This window comes from Daucus carota, chromosome 2 (genome assembly GCF_001625215.2).
Source record: "Daucus carota subsp. sativus chromosome 2, DH1 v3.0, whole genome shotgun sequence".
Classification (NCBI taxonomy): domain Eukaryota; kingdom Viridiplantae; phylum Streptophyta; class Magnoliopsida; order Apiales; family Apiaceae; genus Daucus; species Daucus carota.
The window spans coordinates 52,452,401-52,473,267 of NC_030382.2; the positions used below are offsets into that span (position 1 = coordinate 52,452,401).

General features: G+C 33.2%; 2 protein-coding genes across 2 annotated transcripts; both read left to right on the forward strand.

The window, feature by feature from the left end:
• The first annotated feature begins 6,917 nt into the window (after positions 1-6,917).
• LOC108206087 (peroxisomal 2,4-dienoyl-CoA reductase [(3E)-enoyl-CoA-producing]) lies at positions 6,918-10,344 on the forward strand. Its single transcript, XM_017376271.2, has 5 exons — positions 6,918-7,261; positions 8,426-8,585; positions 8,767-8,936; positions 9,011-9,230; positions 10,023-10,344. Exons 1-5 carry the CDS (start codon positions 7,061-7,063, stop codon positions 10,175-10,177), a joined length of 906 nt encoding a protein of 301 aa, XP_017231760.1. The 5' UTR covers positions 6,918-7,060; the 3' UTR covers positions 10,178-10,344.
• An 824-nt stretch (positions 10,345-11,168) lies between these two features.
• LOC108209947 (GDP-Man:Man(3)GlcNAc(2)-PP-Dol alpha-1,2-mannosyltransferase) lies at positions 11,169-13,415 on the forward strand. Its single transcript, XM_017381166.2, has 2 exons — positions 11,169-11,951; positions 12,498-13,415. Exons 1-2 carry the CDS (start codon positions 11,350-11,352, stop codon positions 13,303-13,305), a joined length of 1,410 nt encoding a protein of 469 aa, XP_017236655.1. The 5' UTR covers positions 11,169-11,349; the 3' UTR covers positions 13,306-13,415.
• Positions 13,416-20,867: the final 7,452 nt, after the last annotated feature.

Consider the following 20,867-nt stretch of genomic DNA (forward strand, 5'->3'; position numbering starts at 1 on the left):
TCTAGGAAGTTACTCCTGAGTATATCGGAAGCGAGTCAAGAACCGGGGGAGGACTTTACAGGGGAGGGGTACAAAGACATCTTTAACTTTGAAAATAAAGAAGTATATTAAAAAATTGTTAAGAGCATATCCATGGTGCTTCTAAATCTTTCTTTAAAAAATAATATACTTCAACCATATTCTTTATACTTGCTCTTTATTTATATTTTATTATTATTTAAGATAAAAATCGGAGAGAGAATTAAAGAAAATTGAATGGAAATAGAAAAAAGTAATCATTTTATTCAATGAAAATAAGTTAGGAGCGCCTAGATACTCTTTAAAAGAAAGGAAAGAGAGAAAATTCTTAAATCTTTAAAAAATTGCTAAAAACCCATTGGAACTCTAATTTTCCACATCATCTTTAAATTTAGAGTTAAGAGCTGTTTGAGAAGTCCATTGGAGATGCTATAAGTCTTGCAAATTTTGGTGTGAAAAAAATTGACGATAATTATTTGTAATATAAATTAAAAATGTGTATAATTAATTTAAATTGATTACAAAATATTCAAAACAATAATGATAAATATAGTGGAATAAGGGTCATATTAAGGTTCTTATTAACAAGTACTCCGCTCTAGTCCATTATATAGAGCGTTTACTCAAATTTATTGTATTAATTATTCTACTGAAACTCAATCATGTATAATCGACTATTATATGAAAATAAATAAATATGTGATCATGACATATTGATATAACTTCTACGTGCATATGATATTTGAAATTATAACTATCTATTACTCTTCTATAATTTATCACTCACACTTATTTTAAAATGTCTGGCATAATTTTTCAATTCTGATTTTACGTTAGGTAATTGATTGGATAATACTGTACAGCATATAATCATAATTTTATGTGTACCTGATTAAATTAGAAAAACAAAAAAAATTAATCAAATATAGACAAGATTAGATTCATAAATAGACATGCTGAAAATTGATCCGACCAAATGATATACTTAAAAACTCGGACACTTGTTGTACACCACCAACTAGACTCTAAAAGCACTTAGCAGAATGGTCCACTAAGAAGCAATTATGGAAGTTTCCCCTTCAATTTATCCACTAATCAAACATTTTCAAGTTTATGAATGATTATGCTGTTACTTTATAAACGGTGTAAATGTAATACGATTTTTCACTCACGTCACCTGTGATAAACGCAATTTACTTATGAACTTTAATCAGTTTAACATGACATTTATAGCATTATAAAAATGTTTTAAAATATTGAGCATACTATAATCCTACGAGATTGCGAGAATCTGAGATTTGATATAAAGTCACGCAAATCGTGTAGAATAATATATACAATTAAAAAAATAGTACTACTGTACTAATTACTTTGCTTGCTAAATAACATGCCCGTCATTAGTTTATTATTAATGGCAATCGAAGACGTACTAAACAATTGTTAAGAATTGTCTCATTCTTAAAAGGCATACTCAACTGCACTAAACCTAGTACTAATCTCTGCTTTTCTTTAATAACCATTGTCGTCTTTGTTAGGCGGAGGAACTAATATGATGGGCATTGGTTCTGTTTAACATTGGTCTCTTAGTTTATTTATTTATACTTGTACTCAAATATAAATCAATCGAGCTGTATTTTTATTCTTTAATAAGTAGATCATATTACGCACCAGACAGATACTCTCTCTGTCTCATTTAATTCTATACGTTTCTTTTTCACTGCTCGACACGCACTTCAATATACTTATAAAATATAGTTCTATAACTTATTTTTAAAATTTTATTTTTCTGAATAAAAATATAGCATTCAAACTTTTATTCAGAAAAAAAGAATCTTAAAAATAAGTTATAAAACTATATTTTACAGGAGCATTAAAGTCCGTGCGCGTCCCGTCCCTCAACGTATATAATTCAGGGGGAACGAGGGAGTAGTAATTTTGAAGTTAAGCAGGATTTATAATATAATTTACATATAATTGTAGAAACTAATTCTCTGCACGAGTAGTATATTAATATTATGAGTGATATTCAGATTCAGATTTAAATCCCAAAATACCGACACACTAGGCTTCTTGCTTATAGCTCGCCACGATCCAGATTTCAGGCAAGATAATAAGTGCCGGTCCGTTCATGATGTAACCAACAAGAGAGATTGGACTTAGAAGTCTTTATCAGGAGTTGGCCTAGCTAGTCCATTACCAACAAGCCCAATTGCAACTAGGCCCATTTGAGCCCAATCGAGTTTTATGCTATATTAACAGTGTTCTACTGGAAGGAGAGATCATCGAAGAATCAGTTCTCTTTCTCGTTTGTTTCTATTCATGTATTTTCAATTTAGTACTTCTCAATTTGTTACGTCTTGCATTTCCTTACTCGGTTTATTTACAAGTACTTTGTCCTTGTTTTATGAGTTATCAAACTTACACAAAGCATGAGTTTCCATGATTCTCCCCAAATAAGTGAGGATTCTTATAGTTCAAATTCTTATACTGGTTTAGAAGAGATGACCAGCACCCAGGTTGGTTACAAATGGTATCAGTGCGAGCGTTCCTCCGACTTGACAGTGATGAATTTGGCGTCTCCTATGGCATGCTATCCAGGTGCATATTATTTTCCCCAACATCAGGTCAGTAACCCTGGCTTGTACTATTCACACGAGTATGAACCACCACCCACAGTTGCATCAAAATCATATGCTTCTGACTTTTATGCATATCAGATGTTTGATACAAGTTCGGACAGAGAGTATGTTTTTGCTAATGAAAATTTTGACACCACTAGCACAATTGCGTCGCAATATACTCTGACATGTCATACCCTTTCTAGTGGCCAACCTTATTATGCTCTTGAATCATCTAGTCCATTAACAACTCCCTGTTCTACTGTTGCATCTAGCATTGAGTCGATTTCAGTTCTCAATTTTCATGAGTCTGGTGAAGAAGTTACAAATTTAAATGGAGTTGTGAATAGTGTTTCTGTGCTTGTCAAAACTGATGGTTTTAAGGAATGTGGATATGAAAGTAGCACGGTTATGGGTGGACAGGACAAAGGTAAGGGATTAAGAGGAATTTTTTTAGAAACTAACATTAATCTAGGAGAGGTGATTAAAGATGATAATAATGAAAAGAATGAAGTGAAAAGTGATGTTGGAGAAACTGAGAATGACATTGATGATGGAAGTCTAACAGATCTGACCGGGACTGTAATTAGTTCAGATAAATTGACAAATATCTTTGATTATTCGTTTGTGATGGACAACTTCCGAATACTTCAAAATTCAAGTTCTATTGCAGAGTATGTTGATGGATTTATGCATGTTAAAAACAGGGCTGAGTTCAATTTTAAGTGCAAATTTGATGATGATCTTCTCTCTTACTGCTTCGTTGAAGGATTGAAAGAAGAACTTCGAGATGCCTTGGAATTATGGGCACCTCGGACTCTACAAAAGGCTATTGTTTTGGCTAAATATCAGGAGTTGTTGCTTAAAGAAAGCTTGATGGTTGTTAATGTAGAGATGAAATGTGAGAAGGGTCCGGTTACAAATTATTGTGTTAAGAATTTGTCGGCAGGACTTCGCGAAGATGAGAAACCAATGGTTGCAGAAGAATTACCTGCCATGGTTAATAACAAGAGGCAAACCCCAAATGATTATGTGTTGCAAACTATCAAAGAGTTCACAAGTACTATAAATTATGCTGATCTAGGTATGAAGTCTAGCAATATTGACGAGGCAAATGTGCTTATATTTGATCCTGGTGGTAATTCACATAATGCACATGAAGCCTGTATAATTTTTATGTTCAGAGAGATAATAGTTAAAAAGGGCTGTGAAGATGATGAAGGTGGAGAGATGAGAGAGAATTGTTCAAAAACTAGAACTTCCTTAGTAGAGGAACTTAATGTAATGCGGAAAGCTACAAAGTGGTGTTTAGCCTTTGACGCTACTGGTTTTACACTATTTAGTGTTGCAGGGTCTGATTTACTTGGTGCGGCCATATCAGGTGAAATTTTTTTTGGCTTTATGCTGGCTGGGAGTTTTGGCTATGAGGAGGTACTTCGTTATGCAATAGAATGTTCAGCTTTTATATTGTTGAATCAGGCTTTTTTGGATCAATTTCAAACATGTGTCAAACACTCAAACAAGACAGCTACTGAAGTATTTACAAGGCACCAGCTGGGGAGGTTATTAAACTGGATTCATGGACACCGTGGCGGCATTGTGAGGTTTAAGATACCAATTAGCAAGAAAATGGCTAGTGCTTGGTATTGGTGTGAGATAACACTAGTTTTTGATCCTGGAAATTTGTTTTTTTATGGTGCTATCTTGGTAAAGCTTGTTGCTGCTACAATGGATGAGCAGGAAATTTTATTTAATAACATCAGTCGTGCTCCAAATCATACTCCTTGGATATGGACTGAGGTTTTTACTAGTGGTACAAGTGGATGTGGAGAAACAATATTTAAGTGGGCTCAACAACACCACTATCTGGTTTTATCCATTGCCAGGAGGATGGCTACTGCTTGGTACTGGAGTATCACCATATTAGTATTTGATCCTGGAGATTTCATTTACTCCCATGCTGAAGATTTCAGTTGCTATCAAGTGAGGATAATCGGATCATCCTTGAGGACAAGGATGTTTTTAAGGGGAATGGATTGTAACCAACAAGAGAGATTGGACTTAGAAGTCTTTATCAGGAGTTGGCCTAGCTAGTCCATTACCAACAAGCCCAATTGCAACTAGGCCCATTTGAGCCCAATCGAGTTTTATGCTATATTAACAGTGTTCTACTGGAAGGAGAGATCATCGAAGAATCAGTTCTCTTTCTCGTTTGTTTCTATTCATGTATTTTCAATTTAGTACTTCTCAATTTGTTACGTCTTGCATTTCCTTACTCGGTTTATTTACAAGTACTTTGTCCTTGTTTTATGAGTTATCAAACTTACACAAAGCATGAGTTTCCATGATTCTCCCCAAATAAGTGAGGATTCTTATAGTTCAAATTCTTATACTGGTTTAGAAGAGATGACCAGCACCCAGGTTGGTTACACATGACCGCGCGTCCAAACTTAGCGCACGGATTATTTTTAATGCAAGAAAAAGCACATTCGTTGAATGATCAGATAAGTGGGAAAATATGGTCAAGCCCGGTGATGGTAATGATCGATATCACAATCTCATAGGTTATTTTTTACGGTTTGAAATCGTGTTCTGTAACTGTGTCGAATACAAATATTTTTTCAAAAAAACATTTATATCTTAGGTCTTTTACTTTTAGGAATCACTCACAAACATCATTGATTTTGTTGACATCCTAACTTGTGGATGACATTATTTTGTTTACGGACGAGGTTAAAAGAAGTTCTTTTTCTTATTTGGATATTATATTGGGTTGTTTGGAATAATTTAAAAAAAGTGACGCTTAAAGTAAAAAAGTGGAATAAGAGTGAAAAGTAAGTCAATAATTATAAATTGTTAAAATGTTTAAAAAATAAGTAGAAACCGTAAAAAAAAAAACTAACATTTTCTACTTCCAGGTCCTTTTTCACGACTTGTTAAAAGTAGTGCTCCTGCTTCTCTGTCCAAACAGGGGCATTGTTTTTTCCCTTCTGACTTAATTTCTTTTTCTTATTCGAATTATTCTTTTCAAATTCTTGCCCAATTATATATGACAGTTTCATTATTTAAATAATAATATTTAAAAGCGTTTTAAAAAGGTATTACTGCATTAAGGAACATCTTCCATATATTATTGAATTGAATAAAACAATAATTCATCAAATGATATTATATTTTTATTTGGATGAAAAATATTATATTCTAATTGAATATTTTCATACTAACTTCATAATATTCCATTTGAAAAGAAAGGCATCTCGCGTTTTTAATATTTTATTTTATTTTACATTTTAGTAATGATTTGAAAATAAGTATTATATATGCAGGGATAAAGATCAATAAAAGTGTTATAAAAATTTCAATGATCAAGACATGTTAAGGAATTATTCATCCCGAAAGTGTTATAAATATACGGAGAATTAAATATAATGATATATTTATATATTAATCTTATATAAGATATTAGTTATAAGTAAATCATATCTGTATATATTTTTAATTTGAATAATCCTCTATCATTTTATTAAACTTTTATATTATAGTATAAGTTAATTATTATAAATTTAATTTAATCTTTTATTTTTATTATAAATAAGTATTCATTTGAATTGATAGTTAAAATATGTATATTTTAATTTATTAATAAATTTTAATTAAACTTATATTTTTAAAAGGATTTGTCTAGTGTGTGCACATGACACATGCTAAGCACCAAATTTTATAAGTTTGATGGATTTTATAAAAAAGTAGTAGCCAATCAAAATCAACTAAACTTATGAATATTGGTGCTTAACATGTGCGGATGTACCCATGGATACACACTAGAAAAACTATTTCTAAAATGTATTATAATAATTTTTTTATAAAGAATGAATTTCCTAAACTTTCCCTAATCTCGATGTTTCCGGTTTAGAAATTCGAAATAAAAGACTCACCGTTCAGGAATCAAGATGAATTCGGAAATCGATATTACTTCGGAATTGGGAATAGCATTACATCCGCGATTAACCCAAGTCCCCGACCCCATCCCTCTAACTCGACGTCATTTCAAAAAGGTTATTTTACTTTCGGTTTAACATTCTTATGTAATTAAAATTATTATATAATTATATTTCTTGAATAAAAATAGTTGATTAATGCTATAATTTTAAAAGAAATTTTTTAAAAATAATAATTTTAACTATACAGTGAAAAGAATTAGAAGTATGTGTTAAGAGTACAAATGACTTATATTTAGATCTATATTTCAAGGAGGGCGTAACTTTAAAGTTTTGGAAATAATATCAAATCTCTGACCGAAATAGAATCTTTAGAAAAATAGCTTTGGGTTGACCAAACCACCTCTCGGACAACATAATAACAACAATGAACTACATTACATGTACAGAGGTGCCCGTTTGAGCAACTAAACAACTAAGATCTTGATGGCATCATCATCATCTAGTTCACCGTTTAAAGGGGATATACTAAAAGGGCAAGTGGCTCTTTTAACTGGAGGTGGATCAGGAATAGGGTATGGAATAGCAGAGCAACTGGGGAGACATGGAGCGTCCATTTCAATCATGGGTCGCCGTGAACATGTTGTTGATTCTGCCGTCTCTTCTCTCATCTCTCTCGGCATCCCGGTAACTCCAATTAGCTTCAAGAATTCAGTTTATTTCATATTGTCTTTCGTTGGAAGAAAATTTTGTGGTAGATGTTTATTTATTTATTTGTTTAATTTGCTATTAGGCTTGTGAATGAGTTGAATGGATAAGATTGATTATGTTCGTTAGGCTTGTTTAATTTACTGAAACAAGATTTTTGCTTCAATAATCCCAGCGCCTAGGTTGAGTAGATGTTCTGAAAACCTAACTAAGGCCTTGCGTCGAGCCAAATTCGAGCTAGACTCTAAAATTACTTATGTTCGATATTTGAATTTATATCGAATTTGATTTGATCGGCTTTGCAAACTATATGTTTTTACTGAACTAAACTCCACAGTCAACACGGTTATTAGTTCTAATTGAGCTGAAGGTAGTGCGCGCACTATAATTTCGTACAGGAGATTATGAGCTTACTGACATTTGCCATTTGGGTCTGTCTTAAATAATTTCTAGTCGTAGAAACAGTTATTATGTGCACACCACCCACCTGGACAGATTTTTACTAGTCTCACGCTGTTATAAAGGGTTTTTAAGAACATATGCAAGTGTTTGTTTGGTCAGCAAAATTAAAAGAACAAACTGAGGCGAAATTTTCTCAGGTTTCATAAAATTTTCCTAATTTATCAACATAAGCTGCAAAATTTCAAAGTGCCCTATATATTCACGTTTTCGAAGTTTTGTTGTCACACTTGGGGACCGATTGGGCGAGCTTTAAATAAGTGCTTCTTGATTAAAGTAAAGAAGTGAAGTAGAAGTTAGAAGCAAATTAAGACTTATAAGTGATTAAAGTGTTTGGGAAAGAAGTAGAAGTCATGAAACAAAAGCTAGGATTCTGAACTTCTTATAAGTACTTCTTGACTTTTTACACAAACGGTATGTTAATTTGCGACTTCGGTTTACTGCCATAGCAGAATGTTTGTTTTCTGTACTTGGTTAAAGAACAGTTATCTATTATGTGGATTTCATCCATCATTTGTTCACCAACTCTCTGAGTTAGTATTTACATGTTCAGTTTTTTTCTCAATTTTCTCAGTTGATAAATTATTCCAGCAACACAAAGTTACAAAGTACCTTGAGAGTATTGTGTAGTGACTGAGGTAACCTTACATTTTGAAATTAAAATTTACCCTAGCTCTGTTGCAGGCCATTGGGATTGTGGGAGATGTGCGCAAAAAAGATGATGTAGTTAAAGTCCTGGAGGCAACTATTAAACATTTTGGAAAGCTTGACATTCTGGTGAATGCTGCAGCAGGAAACTTCCTGGTACCAGCGGAGGATTTGAGCCCCAATGGCTTCCGGACAGGTTGTTATCATTAACAGAAAATACTTGAGCTTTTTGATATTAAATCATTATTAAAGGAGATTCTGAACCTAATTAAAAAATGCCTGCACTGCTGCCATACTTATATCATTGTTGTCCTAATATACTGTTTAAATTAATGTCTCTTAAGGTATATAATGAGTATATTTGGTCTTTTATGCAGTGATAGATATTGATGCAGTTGGCACTTTTACTGTGTGCCATGAAGCACTCAAGTATCTTAAGAAAGGTGGACCTGGAAAGGATCCATCCAAAGGTGGACTAATAATAAATATAAGTGCAACATTGCATTATACAGCAACTTGGTATCAAATCCATGTTTCTGCTGCCAAGGTATATCAATATTTTATTACTGTTATCATTTGTTGAATTTTTGATGAAATCATTGATTATGTATCCGTTACCAGGCAGCAGTTGACAGCATTACAAGGAGCTTAGCACTAGAATGGGGGACAGATTATGATATCAGAGTCAACGGAATTGCACCTGGACCTATTGGCGACACGGCTGGTACCAGCAAACTTGTACCTACAGAGATAAAGAGTTCAATTCCACCAGATCCTCTATTTAAATTTGGGGAGAAATGGGATATTGCTATGGCTGCTCTCTATCTCGCTTGCGATGCAGGTCAGAAATAATTTTAAAGAACTTTTGCATGGCAATTAGTTAAACTTCAGTTATAACCAACCTCTCCCTTGACATTGTTTTGTTTTTTTGACTGCTAACTATTTGGATATTCATCTTCTTGCAAGTTAACATATGTATGCTTTTGGAATTTATATTTTGGAATTCATTAAGAAGTAGTACGATAAAAATGTATCTTTAGGAAAGACATCTAGAGAAAGTTCTGGAACTAGCAAGTTACAACTAGGATCTGAGCTTCGAATCACGGGAAACCTTTAGAGTCTATTCTTTCCGTACACCCTAAAAAAAACTTTTCAGCTCAATCTTTATTGAGCAACAAGATCCAAAATAGCATTTAAAGTTGATTATTCTAGCACAACTCTGTGTCCCTGTCACCTCAACTTCCCGTGGTCTGATTAACATCAAAAACCGTTAAAGAATTATGGTTTGAGGGCATCCTGATGTAGTGATATGTAGCTTAGTTGTGTCATTCTGAAGTTTATCATCTTATATTCATACATCTGTCATGTTCAGTGGGCACACAGGCCTTTAAAATTACCAATGCTAAGAACTTTTTGTTTGTTAGATAATAATCCACAGCGTAATTTCTAATATTCTTTTCTGAAAGCATTTTATAATCTTGAACCTTATGTCAGTTATCTGTTATCAGTTTCCTGAAAACCCTGCATATCTTGTTGCTGCTACTGTTCTTTAATTTGACGAAAAACTCATTGGAAGTTGCTGCTACTGTTCTTTAATTTGACGAAAAACTCATTGGACCTTTTCTGCTCGTAGGCAAATATATAAACGGGACAACTTTAGTTCTAGATGGGGGATTGTGGTTGAGCAATCCTCGGCCTATCGCTAAAGAAGCAGTGAAGCAACTTTCACGGACAGTAGAGAAGAGGTCTAGAGAATCCCCGGCGGGGCTACCAAACAGCAGGCTATGATTTCAGAAGTTATTTGTTTTAATTCATGGATAAAAACTTTTCATTGTAATAAAACAGAGTCATAAACATAAACCAGAGGGCAAGGATTAGTGTGACGAAAATTGGTGGTCTGTGAGTAATGCTACACTATGTCCTATCTTAATATCTTACGATTGTTATGTTGATAATGCCTGAGTACATTCTTCATTGTTTTAACTCTTATCATATTCGAGTCGGAAGGCTCCCGAGCTAACCTGGCTCGAACTCATTTAATCGGCTCGTCTTGTTAAATGAGACGAATTTGAGCAAAGGTTCCGTCTCGTTAATTAAATGAGCCGGTTCGACTCGACTTCGTGAAATTAAATGAGCCGAGTTCAAGTAGAGGTTTAGACATGATTAGTGTAAAATTATTTAAGCTGACTCACTCGACTCGTCAAAATTGCATGTTTAGTTAAATGAGTCGGCTTGACTGGACTTGTAAAATTAAATGAGTCGAGTTCGGACAAAAGTTTAAGTTCGATAAGCTAAATGAGACTTGACTGAATTAAACTTACTCGAATTAGGTATGCTCTAAACTCGGTTTGCTCAACTTTCATCACGAACATTTTTGAAATTGGACTTTTATTAAAAGATATAAACCTTTTTTTTCTCGTAAAAACATGTCAATTTTTTTTTTATAAATTATAGAACACCATGTTTTGAATTTCTTTTACAAAATTACAGATTTACAATCAAATCGAGGATATAATTATAAATCAATATCTAAACTCGATTATTAAACTCGGTTGTTAACGGGAAGTGACATCTATCACGGTCCACATATACGGGGTAGTTCCTTAAAAAAAACACAACCTCGTATATTTTATAATAAAAAATTGCTCAAATTTATTGTAATAATTATTCTATTAAAAATCAGGCATATATATTGGATTATTATATGAAAATAAAAAAATATATTAATCTTCTGCAATCGCTTATATACAACATCAATTAATTATTTTTAAAATATGATATGCTTAAAACCTCGAACACTTGCCGAGTTGCTGTACACCACCGTCCACCAGCTAGACTCTAAAAGCAAACACGCGTGAAAACTACTCCTTCTATAGGTCAGTTGTTTATCAAAAAGTAAAACATTCAAGTTTCTGTATTTGATCCAGCTAAAAGCCCCAGATCATCAAACCCTAATTGTAATGGTAGGATTATTACTAATACTCACCCTTGTATTTTCACCTCTGATTATTTTATTTTCACCTCTAATTATAACCCTAATTTTAACGGTCATCAAATCTCGCCGGCGCCGGAAACACGCCGTCGGATTCTTCCACCCCTACACCAACGACGGCGGCGGCGGAGAGCGAGTGCTATGGTGCGCCGTCAAAGGCATCCAAGAACTCTCGCCGGACCTCGACTGTGTCGTTTACACCGGCGATCATGATGCCTCGCCGGAGAGCCTCAAAGCTCGCGCCATCGATCGCTTTGGAGTTGAGTTAGTTAGTTCTCCGAAGGTGGTACATCTATACAAGAGGAAGTGGATTGAAGATACAACTTACCCTCGCTTTACAATGATTGGTCAGAGCCTTGGATCAATATACCTTTCATGGGAAGCCTTGTGCAAGTTGGTTCCTGTATATTATTTTGATACAAGTGGATATGCTTTTACATATCCTGTTGCGAGGGTATTTGGTTGCAAAGTTATATGCTACACGCATTACCCAACAATCAGTTTAGACATGCTATCTCGTGTCAACGCAAGGACTTCGATGTACAATAATGATCAATTGGTTGCTAAAAGGTTTGCATTCAAATTAGTTCGATGCATTTTGCTGGATTTTGGATACATATACTTTGGATCTGTCTGAATTTTTTTTAGAACATATTATATGTCCTTTTGTCTTGTTGATCCTGATTATTCATATGAGTTGTGTAGTTGAAATGTCTTCAAAATGATAGCTCAAATTTAATAATTAAGGTAGGAACCACAAATATTCAAAAAAATTAAGGTTTCTATTCAAGAGGTATTTGGTACTTTTGCGATGTATGAAGAAGTCTCTTCTTATACAGGTTTTTTGTTTTCATGGGATCGCCTACAAGGCTATGCTTTTAATCTTACTATGGGATAAAGTGTTTGCTATTGAAGCTGGTTTATGTCTTCAAAAACAATTTGAACTTTGTTACTTGATCATCTGTCTGTTTATAAGTGAACGTAGTCCTGTTTCGTGCTTCAAGTTAAAGTAATATGCTTTCTTTTTTGGTTTTTTAGCAATTGAAAGATGATAAAATATAATCATTTTTGTTTCACATCCACTCATGTCAAATTTTGTACTTGACTGAAGGACAGTGTTCTGCTATCCCATGTCAAAGTCATCTATTACACAATTTTTAGCTGGCTTTACGGGATTGTAGGCTCTTTTGCACACCTTGTGATGGTCAATTCTTCTTGGACTCGAGCTCACATTGTTAAGCTGTGGGGGAATCCAGATCGTATCTACCGAGTCTATCCGCCTTGTGATACCTCAGGGCTTCAGGTGCTTCCCTTAAAGAGACCAGCAACACCTCCAATATTTATATCCGTGTCTCAATTTCGTCCAGAAAAGGCACACAGTCTTCAACTTGAGGCATTTGCACTTGTCATAATGAATCTAGATTCAGCCTTGCCAACGCCAAAACTTCAATTTGTCGGTAGTTGTCGGAATGAGGCTGATGAAATGAGGCTGCATAAACTGAAAGATCAAGCTATAGAACTGAAGGTCGATGGCCATGTGGAGTTCCACAAGAATGTTACGTATAGGAATTTGGTGGAGCTTTTGGGTGCTGCTACTGCAGGACTTCATGCAATGACTGATGAGCATTTTGGCATCAGCGTTGTGGAGTACATGGCAGCAGGAGCAATACCGATTGCTCATAATTCGGCAGGACCAAAAATGGACATTGTATTGACAGAAGATGGGAAAAAGGTTGGGTTCCTAGCTCAAGATGTAGAAGAATATAAAGATGCCATGTTGCAAGTTATAATGATGTCAGAAAGTGAGAGGCTTGAAATGGCTGAGGCTGCAAGGCTGAGGGCAAGCAACTTTTCAGAGCAGAGGTTTTATCAAGATTATAAAGCTGTTGTTCAACAAATCTTATGTCATTCCAAGAAGGAATAAAGACTGTTTGGCATTAATAATAGAGATTGGTGCTCCATGTACTTGGTTAAAGAGGAACAATGTAGAACAAAATTCATCATTTAAAGCTATTTGTTGAATTTATTTGCAAAGATTTCTAAAATACAAGTAGTTTATTTTTTTGCCCAATAACTAGTTTACAAGTTAGGGTTTATATTAGTGATACAGAATTGCAGGGAAACCAGACAGAGAAAAATTGGGGAGGAAGATGCCAGTGGCGAGGCCTGAGTCTTCCGATTCTCATGTAATCGCTCATGTCGACATGGATTGCAGAGGCAAGTAGACTCTTTCTTACTGCATGAAATCTGGTTGCTTAATACATATGTGTTTCAGGTTAGCTGAGTGAAACTAAATAATCTGCTGTTTGTTTATATGCATAAATATCTGCAATCCTTGTTCTTATGGAGGGCTTAGCCCATGATATGTAAAATGACATGATGGTGTTTTTCTCTATCATGATCATTGGCCATATATTTACCAACATCTTTAATGGCTTAACCCATAGCTTCCTTTAATTTCATTGGATTGCCTAAGTATTGAAATATGGATTGTTTTATGTGATATCCTCTAATATGAGGCAATGCAGTTGGGGCTTCTTTCGATTTCAGGTCATTCTGGTGTTAAAGTGACATCTTAATAACTTTGATACATCATGCCAGAAACATTAACCTAGTTGACGGTAGCACAGTGTGGCTCTGAAGTACTTAGTTAAATTAAATGTTCTGCTTCATTGTGGAGTGTAGTCTAGTGGAGCTCTGTGAGCCTGTCCTAGGAAATACATTTTTTTTTAATCTATAATAACTCATTATTATTTGCACATAATTTTTTTTTTGTTTTGCTTTGTTTTAATGTTGATTGCAATCGATTGTTCTTTGTGTTCTATGTGATGGAAGATTGGAGGTCATAATTTGGTCCTAACTGCAGCGTTTATATTACCCTACTTCACATATTTTCATCATAATATGCAACTCTTCAATTTTGTCATGCAATGATGAGGCTAAATCCTGGTAGATCTAACGGAGGCTTATAATAAACACCTTAAGGGTCCTGGTAGAAATCTTACACATTGGCCAAAACTGCTCAAGAAATCTTCAGATTAGTGAACAGATAAGATTCTGCTGAAGCTAAATACTCTGTACCCAAATTGGGTTAAAGAAACTGACAAGTCTACTACCTTTACATATGTAATATTGCAACATGAACCCTAAATAATTTAATCGTTGATAATTTTGCCTTTACTTGTGTTCTTCGTACTGGTAGAGAGTTTCATGACCTTATATGGTAATACTCTTGTTTGTTGTGTGATTTTTTGCACCATTTATGTATGCTAGGGCACTCCCTTCTCCAATATTAAAATAGACATCTCAGGTCTTTTAGCTAATTGTTATTATGCAGGTAATAGATTCTCAGCTTACTTAACTACTTCATCATCCAGGGGAAATATTTTAATGCCTTTTGCAATATTATTTCTTTTAGTCGATACATATCTGCAACTCAAATTGCTATCATGTCCCTGAATATATGTAATATGAATTACATAAAATTAAACTGGGATAGTATATATGATTATTTTACTTGAATTTCCGGTTACAACCTTATAGGTAACTGACCGCCTAATTCTCTCTCTTATACTAATAGTTCCATATATTTTTCATCCAGGAAACACAAATATATGCCCAGGAAAACGGTCTTTTTTTCATGGAAACCTCTGCAAAAACTGCTACCAATGTCAATGGCATTTTCTATGAGATCTACAGAATATAAATCCTGAAGGCAAAAATGAGTCATTTTTACTATGACTGCCCCTCTCGGCCCTCTTATTTACAAGACCTGCCATTACTCAATAATGTAGTATAATGTCTGACACAGCATGCTCATTAATTATGCAGACCTGTGTGTAATTGATGATTACTTTTTCTGCTGCAATTGACTCATGCACCACTATGTTTCCTCCCCTTTCAGAGTAACTTTTTATCTTTCAATTTCAAATTTCAAATTTCATTGTTATGTATTTGTTCTACTTCTCCCCTGGAAACCCTCTTCCCATTGTCGGTTGAAGCTCTTTCCTCAATCAGCTTCTCCTTAATAAACGAAGCATCTGTGTAATGGATCAGGTAACGATCTTTCATGTATAAATATAGATACGCTGTTTACAACCGTGTTTTGATTAAATGACCTCTGTTGCACAGCGGAACAAGATTTTCGAGTCTGATGGGTTGTACCATGGCCGGAGGTCTGATGATTTTAGTTTGGATTCCTCTCTGCACTCTGGTGAATGCTTTGCCTGTTTATTGAGTCTGATTTTGATTATGATTTTGTATTTTTAGGCGTTTGATTTAGTTCTTTGTATTTTCAGGTGCTGCAGTCCTGAACAGCTCAACGCTCAAGTATTGACTGTGGAAACGTGAAAAGCATTATGTGATCCTTTCATTAATGGTAATGCTGAATTGCTAGATTCTTCAACCTCATAATCGGTGGGGATAAAAGATGCATAGATTAGATTCCGGAGCAAGGACGATGCCAGGTATATCACCTGAAGCTCAAAACAAACTATACAGCTACTTTCAGGTACAAAAGATTATATATACACATATACGAATGATTCCTGTTGTCAGATTTCTGCAATTGTTAAAGTTTCTAAATATAATCAGGATGCTGCAAAAATGAGAAGTACAAGGCATTTGACAGATACGGATGAATATGTCAGTGGCAACAATGAAGGCATGCTGGCTGATGTTGTTTCTATTACAACTGCATATCAAGAAAATGAAATCTCTTTGTATGAACATCAGGAATGAGATTTTTACTGATATAGAGATCCACAATCAACATATACTTCCCAGGTACTCCCTCCGTCCCAGCCAATTCTTTACGTTTGGTTTGGGTACGGAGGTTAAGAAATATGTATAAAGTAGTGGAAAAGAGGAAGAAAAGTGGGTGAAGTGGTGGGACCCATCAATTTTTAATGAATAAAAGAGAGATAGTGGAGTAAAAGTAGTGTGAAAAGGGAGTAAAAGTAGTGTGAAAAGGAAGGAAAAGTTGGGAAGTGGTGGGACCCATTGACTATTTTTGGTAAGTTTTGGAATGTAAAGAATTGGATGGGACATCCCAAAAAGGAAACTGTAAAGAATCTGGTGGGACGGAGGGAGTAACTTATATTATCTTCACTTTACTTCACGTAAACAGATAAGCTGTACTTTATTTACAGATGAAGATCCAACTTTTCCGAATAAAGATCATTGCAGTACTCCATGAGCCTGATGTTTATCTGTTTTAACCAATATTTATGCAGAGGAATCCTCTATTTAACCAATATTCATGCAGAAGAGTCCTCTATAAAGATCTAATATTATTTTTATACAATTTTTAGGTATTCATTCGTGTTATCAATGACAGAGATGAACTTGATGGAAAATCTAAATAAGTGATATGATATCTGACAGTTCTAAACTGCTATAATTTGTAGCTTAGATATGTGATAGTATTTGAGTTAACTATCATATTATGACACTTATGGTGGTATTTCACTGAAGCTAATTCGATTCATTTTTATTGATAGTATTGTGTGTAAAGTGAAGCTACAAGTTAGTGTGCAACTGTCGCAAACACATAATATAGATAGAAGCATCACAAGTGTCTGGCCAACAATATAAAATATTGTTTTGGTGTGTCGTCACACACAAGAGAATTCAAGATAACACTATAAAATTAGTTTGAGCTTTACATGAAATTCCTCCTTGCTTTGATATATGTATACATAATCCACAGTCAATGTGTCTACGCTGTATATGAGTATATATAGGCTAATGAGGCACAAGATGGTCATTACAAGCGAAAGTTCTTGGAATTCAAAGCAAAAAAGAAGTTTTCATTTCCGATTTTTTAATGCAAGGACAAGTCATCGTGGAGAAGTTTAGTGAGCTAACATAATAAATGATGGTGAAAACAAGATGAAGGTCAGAGTATTCTTATTCGGTGCGCGTCATGCTCTCTCACTCATGCAACTATGCAAAAGGTAAGTTGATGAGTCTGAAGATTTCAACAAAGAGATCCTGAACCTGAATAAAGTGTAGTACTCTATGAGATTTTATGGGGTTGAGTGCTCTCTGATGATGACTCAACAGAGTCATAGAGTATGCGCCATATGTTCTAAATGTGGATCTGTTTGAAAGTTTATATTTTTGATATTTCGTGTTGAAGTATGTGTAATAGACGAGGAAATATATAACACTTCTACGCGGTGTCCCAAATTTATGTTGCAGATATGACAAGCAAGAAATATACTACTAATAAACCAATATAAACAGAAGTAGTTATAGAATTTTGAAAACATTCCATACATTGTTTTTTGAATGAAATTCATGAAGATACTTTCAGTAAAAAACAATAAATTTAAAAAGTTATTTTTTGAAGACTAATATTTCTCGATTGAAACGGCATTCTTAATCAAGATATGTTTTTCGATTAACTTATTTGAGAAATATAAGGTTTCCTCATGTTATATTTAATTATTTTAAAATTGACTTAAAATTTTATTTGAGATAATGTAATTATAAATAAATTAGGAGTTAATTTATCAAGATACATTTTTCCAAGTGATTAATTTATATCGATAATTACTAAATAAATAATAAATATAATTATAATTTTATTTGGTTATATGGTTTTATTATATTGCTAAAAACGTACAATATTTAAAAACTGAGGATATGTTAGTCTCTTTCGCTTTTTATAATGTTATTTTAAGGTTTATCACGTAACACTTTTAATTATTATTTGGGTTGAAATATGAAAATATTTTTTGAAATATGAAAATATTTTTGTATTCATTTTCACACATATTATCTTCTGATATTTTATTTCAATATTCATATAAAGTGATTCTTTATATTAATCATTAATTTTTATTCAACATTTTGATAACTACAAAATGTATGTAAATTATTGTTTGCTATAAAATTTTAAAATATAAAACATTTGACTAAAATGCGAATCGTCGCTTCGCGTATAAATCATTTTGATTATAAGATATTAAATATTCGATTAAAGGGTGAGGTGTCGCCGCTAGGCGGTGCCGAGAAGCGACTTTTTATATACTAAAAAATATTACGTATTTCTCGAATATAAATAAATTTTAATTCAGAATCAACTTTTATAAATGTTACGTTATTCGCGAACATAAATATATTATATAACAATTAAATAAGATAAATATTACGTTATTTGTTCACAAATATAGATTTATGAGTATATCATAATTTCAATAATTGATCATATTTATTGTGAGATTGTTTTGGTTTTTTAATAAATATTTTTAAGATAACTAAATAAATTTAGAAAATCGATTCAGTAAGTTATATCGAGATCATTAATTCTGGATGAACCAATTTACTCGGAGATTGTAGTTGTTTTTTTAACTATATAAACCAGCTTTTCAACAAGTGATTATTTCATAAACATTACAAAAACTATTTTCACACTGTACCTTAATAGATTTCTCCTAAACTATTACATAATAGCACTTGCCAAAAATATTCTGACGATAACCGGGCACAATTTCTTAAATAGATAATATCTATTGCGATAGTAATTATAATATTTAATTTATAATCATTGTATCATTTTAATTGCATGAGCAAGGTCTGATCAAAGGCATAGGTACCAGTAAAATAAGCCTAAAACTTCAAATATCTCAATAAAATTAATATTGAGTTTGACTCAACATGAAAATTTCAGTATCTCAATAAAATTAATATGAAAGTAGCGTTGTGAAATATAAAGAGTAAGATTATTATTATTACCATACTAATAAATTTAAAAGATGTTTTCCATAATTTAAAAAATATAAATTAAAAGTTAAATATATATTCAAAAACTCCAAATGTTTTGTGTATTGAAGAAAAGAGAATGTGATATAAAGTAGAGAATTAATATATATAGAACTAAACTCTTAATAAAGAATAATACAAGGTTACTCAATTACAATTCATTTTCAACAACTGAACAGGAAGTTAGTAAGAGGCCCATTTCATATGCTACGTACGGCCTGTTATATTTTTTGCCCAATTAATTCGTTATAGGCCCAAACATAAGTCCACTACATTCAATTATTTTCACAGCACATATTCAAAAGCTTCTCTGTACAGTTTGTTTAATACATCTCCCTCGAGCACTCACGGAGAGGCTTTTCTCTGGGCTTTTGTTTAACAAATTTCCCTTTCAACTCTTTCACAGACCTGAGTAAAAATATACCGGCGGTAGCCGGGCACAAGTCCTAGTAGGTATATTTTCTTTATTTTATAAATTATGGAATTCTGAGTTATAAAGATGTACACCTTGCAAATTTATACATTTAAGTTATGGAAACTGACATCTTGGTTGCTAAAATTCTTTGATGGTGTTGATTTGGTTCTGTATGACTAGTGTTCTCAAATTTGCTACGCGGCTAAACTACCTTCTAGCAGTTAATTGGGTAATAGGGAATTAATAAGAGCTTTAATAGGTTGTATTCTACTCCTTACATGGCTTGTCCTTATTCTTTGCTTGTCATCATGTTGGAGCATTGATCTATGTATTTTTGTCTCCGCACAGCAAAGAGATTGCCCCGGCTGCAGCCAGTGGCCAACCCATCTGGGATGGTTCTTACCGGTAGGTCTGCTGATAGAGCTGTTTCCACTTCTTGTTGCTCTTGAGCTTCTGTAATGGTTCTAACAATTGCATCAGACCATCTCCAACCCATAACACCAAAATGGTGTAATTTTAACATCATTTTGGTGTGAAAATTACATCATTTCAAAATTTCACTCCAACCCTCAACACCATATCCTACATCAAAAAGAATCTTTTTACACATAAAATGGAATATTCTTCACTTTTTAAGTTATTTATATCAATATTTATCAATATCATAATTTTAACAAGTTAACTAAACAAGGATCTCAAATAATTATATATTCATCAACCAATTTAAGAGAACAACTTAATTATTTAATTTTTTTATACAAGAATATAAATTTATGATTTTTTGGAAAAAATAGAAAATGTAAATTAAATAATGAAGGAAGAAAATTTATAATGATTATGATTGAAAAATAAAAAACATAAGATAAAATAAGTGTAATGGGAAATAGAAGGAATAAATTTGTTTTGTCTCATAAGTGTGAGGGTATAGTAGACATTTTTAAAAACTTTAAATTTGGTGTAAAAATTACACCAAATGAACACTTGACACCAAATTTGGTGTCAACCAATTCATTTGGTGTAATTTTAACACCATTTTGGTGTTGCATTGGAGTACCTTTTACACCAAAAGTGACACCATTTTGGTGTTTTGGTGTTGGGTTGGAGTTGCTCTCAGCATGCTCTTTGAATAGTTTCTGTACCTTCATGCTCCCATACATTTGTGCAGTTTTTTTCGTGAAGATTATATTATTGCCTTTTCAAATCTTTATTAAACCGTCCCTTGTAAATCTTTATTATTATTTTTATATTTTTCCTAAATTGTAAATCTTTATTTGAATTACATTAGCATAATATTTCAACTT